The following is a 6,000-nucleotide window of genomic DNA, read 5'->3' as shown; positions in this document are numbered from 1 at the left end:
CAAGAAACTGAGCAATGAAGAAAGACAAAAAGGGAAAAAGAGGAAAAAGAAAACAAAACAAATTAATTAAAAAAAAAAAAAAAACAAGACAGGCCCCCACAGAAACAGAAAAAAAAAAAAAAACCAACATGAAAAGAAATGCTCTCAGGGATCCCTCTGCCGTCTGTGGAAGCCGAAGGGGAGTCTTCCTGCCATGCAGCTCAGCCTGTCCAGAAAGGGCTCCCAACTCAAGAAAGGTAAAAGAAAACAAACAAACAATTCAAAACAAACAAACGAACAAAAGCCCTGGGATTCCACCAGCGCGGCAGCCCAAACCGGGAAGCAGCTCCACACTCAAACGGAGCTCTGCAGCTCCTCAGGAAGAAGCAAAGATGGCGCATGGAGCCAGGTACTTGAGCGAAAGGAGGGGGAGGTGGGGAGAGGCAAGGAAGAAATAAAAAGAAGCGGAAAAAAAAAGTAACACTAGCAGCCAGCAAATGGCACTCAGAGAACCAGGTATTGCGGGCTGGTGTTTCTGGACAAGAGACTGTGTCCGTGGGAAGCAGAGGGGGCCAAGTGTGGGTGAAGAAGGGTAGAGAGTGGGAAAGCGTATATCACAAATTACTGTGGCTCTGCAGCCCCTCAGGAAGAAGCAAAGATGGCGCACAGAGCGAGGTACTCGAGCAAAAGGAGGGGGAGGTGGGGAGAGGCAAGGAAGAAATAAAAAGAAGCGGAAAAAAAGCAACATCAGCAGCCAACGAATGGCACTCAGAGTGCCACCCGTTCAGGTGTGTGGAATCCAAGCAGCCGCTGTTTCCCGGTCAAGAGACTGTGGCCATGGGAAGCAGAGGAGGCCGTGTCGGGGTGAAGAAGGGTGGGGGGTGGGAAAGCATAGATCGCCAATTACCGGTTGTCTTGTCACCGGCTGGAAGCTCCGTGAGGCTGCTTTTTCGTACCCCCTGTTTGCTGGTCTCCGATAAGAGTCCAAGATGGTGGATCCACTCTGTGTTAGCTGGTAGGGGACCTCTGCATGAATCTCTCCTCGCTCTTCGTTCTCTGTCAGTTTTCTCACTCCATTTGGTGCTTGGCTTGAGTTCTTTATCTCTTCATTTGATGTTTTAGGGTTTCAGGATTGTTGTATTCTCTGTTCAGCTTAGTTTTTCGGATCTTTGCTATGGAGGGACGGTGTGGTGCTTCTGCCTAGAGTGCCATTTTGCCGGAACTTTACATGGTATTTTTAAAAACTTCTTTCTTATTTCTAATCTTAACCCTCTTTTTTCTGATTTCTAATCTTAACCCTGCCCATAGCATCCAGTTTATTTATTGTTTAATCTTTCAGAATAGCTTTTGTTGTTTTAGTCTTCTTAACCAAAAGGCAATACATTTTCATTGTTTAAAAAATGAAAGAAGTGAGCAAAAAGAAGGAAATAAAAATTGTCTGTTACCTACCATCCAGGGAGAACAACTGTCGACACATTAGTGCATACTGCTTAACTTTATTTTTCTATGTGATAAATTTTGAATATATTTCTGTGTAACATGTTTCTGTATAATGCATTTTGAATATGTTTCCATGCCATTAAGTATTCTCTTATAAATTTAATGGTTGCCTCGTATTCGATTACAATAACATTCTTTTAAAAAATCCAGTTATTGGACTGCTTGTTCCAGTTTTTTTGCTATTGAAAATAGTGCTTTGACAGGCATCCTTGTGTATTATCAATCATTATTTTCTTTAACTGACTTCATAAAAGTGGAATTTCTATATTAAAAAGTATGCATATTTCTAAATTTTTAGATAAATATTGTCAAATTTCTTCACTTAAGTATAAAAGTATTCATGTCTGAATAGTGTAGTATTTTTTTTTGGTGTTTTTCAATTTGGTAGTCAAATCTTACTGCTTCAGTTTGCATTTATTTCGTTATTAGTGGGATCGATCATTTTTCTTGTTTGTTAGCCGTGCATATTTTTTTGTAGGTGCCCATTGAGATCATCTTAATTGTTTTTCTTTTGGAGTATTTGTTTTTTTATGATTGTTGTTTATTTTTAAGAGCTCCTTATTAACTTAATCACTTATTAACTCTTCATCTGTAATATTTGCTGCAAATGTTTCCCCAGTTGTTTGCCTTTTATTTCTGGTGTTTCTTAACATAGAGTCTTTAAAAATTATCTCTCTTAGCTGCTATGTCAGTAAAAGAAGTTCTTCAAAGCTTAGTGGATGATGGTATGGTTGACTGTGAAAGGATTGGAACATCTAATTATTATTGGGCTTTTCCAAGTAAAGCTCTTCACGCAAGGAAACGTAAGTTGGAGGTTCTGGAATCTCAGGTAAGTCACCACAATTAAAAATAATAGATTTGCATTGTGTCAAAGAGGTTTGTTTTACTTAACCCTCTTTTTGTTTAGTGATTTCCCTTAAATTTTTAACATGTTATTTGACTCAAAGTCTGAAGATTATCAGTATCTCTACCCTTCACCCAAACACTATGAGGACCTTACAATGTTTTAGGTTTCATTTTCCTACCTGCCATGATACTGTTTTCTAGTATTTTAGTTCCATCTTGTTTTTAACTCCTCTCTTGTTAGTCATTATTTTTATTACTTCTCTCGATAAGTGCATGTTTAGATTTACTAGCATTTTAACTTTTTTAGTTCGCTGTTAACCTCTTGCATCACGTCTGGGTTCAATTATCCTCTAAATCCTAGGTTCCTAACCTGGGGTTCATGGACACCCAGGGTGCCCATGACTAGAATGCAGACAGTGTGTAGGGGAAAAATTATATCTTTATGTTTGCTTAATTATAACTGAAATTTGCATTTCTTTCAATTTTGAATGGAGAAAATAACCTGTAATAGTATTAGTCATACCTGTGACTTTGTTGTCAATAGAAATTATTTTCATGACATATGAATTGTTAACAGACGTCTGAAAGTATCATTTACTTTCATCACCACTTCAGAATTGTGCATTTGACTTGTAGCTAGATTTTGTTATTTAATGGATGAATAAAGAAGCAAGTTATTATTAGATCATAATTTTTTAATAACTTAACTGTATTTTTATAGAATTTATTTCCTTTGTAACCCTATACAATTTGTTTTATGGATTTAAAAACACTATTTCAAGAAGGGGTCCAAGCTGAAGACATCTTTTAGTATTTTGTTCAGCCAGGGTTTACGAGTGATAAACTCTCAATCTTTGTTTGAAAACGTCTAATTTTATCACTTTTTTTTTTAAATAATATTTTATCATGTTTTTGGTGAGAGTTCACATAGAAAATTACGTTCCCATTTAACAATTTCTACACAAATTATTCAGTGACATTGGTTACATTTTTCACAGTGTACCAACATTCTTATTAATTCCATTCTGGTTGTTCCATTTCCAGTAATCTGGTTTTCCTGCCCCCTTACCTTTTCATCTTTGCTGTAGGGTGATTGTTGACCATTTGGTCTCGTATAGATGGTTTTTTTAAAGGAGCACAGTACTCACAGGTACTCACAGAATAAAATATATATTCTTTATTTTATGAGCCACTCTGATATTTAGCTAAAAGATAACCTCAGGAGAGGGTTTCAGTTCAAGGTTTAAAGAATATCATAGGGCAGTAGTCTCAGGCAGTCCTCTAGTCTCAACCGGTCCAGTAAGTCTGAACTTTTTAAGAATTTGAGTTGTGTTTCACATTTTTTCCTGTTCTATCAGGATCCATATATTGTAGCTCTGATCAGAACAGTCAGTAGTGGTATCTGGGTACCATCTAGTTCTTCTGGCCTCAGGGTAGATGAAGCCGTGGTGGTTCATGTAGACTCTTAGTCCTATAGACTAGTTTCTTCTCTGAGTCTTTGGTTTCCTTCTTTCTTTTCAGCTCTGGACAAATAGAGACCAATAGCTGTATCTTAGATGGCTGCTTAAAGGCTTCTAAGACCGCAGACACTATTCACCAGACTAGGATATAGAACATAAACTTTATGAACTACATTATGCCAAATGACCAAGTTGTCCCACAAGACTATGGTCCTGAGCTATCAAACCCCGAAAACCAAACTCACGAGGTGTTTATGTCTAATAAGTATCTGTGTCCCCTATGTGGTTTATTATATATATGACTATATATAATGCACACACATACCTGTGTATAAATATACATATAAAATCCAAACCAAACCCATTGCTGTCTAGTCAGTTCTGACTCATAGCGACCCTATAGGTCAGAGTAGAACTGGCTCCACGGGGTTTCCAAGGCTGTAATCTTTATGGAAGCAGATTGCCACATCTTTGTCCCACAGTGTGGCTGGTGGATTCAAAGCACTGACCTTTCGGTTAGTAGCTAAGTGTTTTAACCACTGTGCAACCGGGCCGCCTTACATATACATATAGGTATATCTGTATGTGTATACGGAAACCCTGGTGGCATAGTGGTTAAGAGTTTGGCTGCTAACCAAAAGTTGGCAGTTTGAATCCACTAGGGCAGCTGTACTCAGAGTTGACTTGACGGCAGTGGATTTGGATTTTTTTGATATGTGTATATATAGGTACACACATATATATACTCAAACACATATATGCATGTATACATACATGTGTAACCACACACATTTTTTTGGTTTTGGTTGTTGTTAGTGTTGCTGCAAAATGTCTTATCCTTTTGCCATCACTTCTTGAATATAGAATACTATATTCACAGTTATTTTTCCTTAGTGCTTTGGAAATATTTATTGTCTTGTGGCATCTGTTGTTGCTAATGAAATGTTTGCCATCAGTCTAATTGTCTTTTTTTATTATTAATCTCTCTTCTGTTTGCTTTAAGATTTTTTTCTTAATCTTTGATACTGTGTTTTTATGATGTTGTGTCATGATTAGTCTTAATTTGCATTTGTTTGTATTTATTCTGCTTAAGACACTGCTGCTTCAATCTGATGACTGAAGTCTTCTAGAAAATTCTGAAGTAGTATTAAACTATTTCCTCTTCCCTATTATCTCTGTTCTTTGCTTCTGAAGTTCCTATTTGGCATAAATTGAGCTTTCTGATGTTACCCTCCATGTTGTTTCATAGCTCGTTTTATTTTCCTGAATTTTGGAGGCTATAAATTTGGCTTGTGTATCTGCTGCTACCCCTTGTGTTTTGTTTCCCTGTGTGTTTTTTATTTGTGAGTTCATGTTCACTCGGTGGTGGTTAGCCTTAGGGAGCCACAGGTGCTCTAGTTTGTGAAAATAGTGGCTCAGGCTTCTTTGAGTGACTCCAAGGTACTTTAGTGGTTATGGATCAATTTTTATGTTAATTTCTTGGCTTGCAGTTCCAGTGCACATGGATAGTATATTCAGGGTACACATCTGTTCATGGCATGGGTGTAGAGATTTGTTTTCTTGTTGGCAACTTCCCCCCAGCCTCAGCCTAAGTCCAGGAAAGAGGGAAGTCTACCTTTACACTATTTTCCAGCACTTTCTAGTACTTTGAAGTATATACAGGAACTCAGCTCTAGCTCCCCCCACCTCGCATGACCCTTCAGGTCTCCTTTCCTCATGTGCATGTTAGAATCCTACCCCCTAGTAACCAATGCTTATATCAGGTCTAAACTCACTGGCCAACAGAACATCATATTCCTCTTGTTGCTCTGACTTTGCTTTCTCTGATTTCTATTATCTAGGGAAAGCCTTTTCCTCTTTTTGAGCTTGATTATATATCTTAACACTTTTTTGTAGTTGTTATATTTAATCCAACATTTATATGTGTCAGTAGTGATTGAGAAAGCTTTCTCTGACAGCTTAGCCCACTATTCTCATGCATGTTCGTACAGTACAGTGTATACTTGTAAATTATGACCATTTAGCATTATTGAAACTAGTGTACATCTCATCGTGTTTAAGAACTTAAATAAATACTGAACTTTATATTTTATACATTCTTAATTATTTTATTTCAGTTGAGTCTGTTGTAATGTCCCCCATTTCATTTCTTATTTGGGTTATTTGCATCCTCTCCTGTTTTTCTTTTGTCAGTTTGGCCAGTAATTTGTCGATT

The 6,000-nt window shown here is 37.4% G+C and overlaps 1 protein-coding gene across 2 annotated transcripts in view; it reads left to right on the top strand.

The window, feature by feature from the left end:
* Positions 1-6,000, top strand: part of MND1 (meiotic nuclear divisions 1) — a 95,873-nt gene that overhangs the window by 23,576 nt on the left and 66,297 nt on the right. For both annotated transcript variants that reach the window (XM_004378813.2, XM_023733518.1), the window contains exon 4: positions 2,160-2,308. In XM_004378813.2, coding sequence (XP_004378870.1) covers positions 2,160-2,308 — 149 coding nt within the window. The remainder of the gene's footprint in view (positions 1-2,159; positions 2,309-6,000) is intronic.

The sequence above is a fragment of the Trichechus manatus genome, unplaced genomic scaffold (genome assembly GCF_000243295.1).
Source record: "Trichechus manatus latirostris isolate Lorelei unplaced genomic scaffold, TriManLat1.0 scaffold00059, whole genome shotgun sequence".
NCBI lineage: Eukaryota > Metazoa > Chordata > Mammalia > Sirenia > Trichechidae > Trichechus > Trichechus manatus.
The sequence above is the reverse complement of the archived record's forward strand: the minus strand, read 5'-3'. Positions and strand labels throughout refer to the sequence as shown.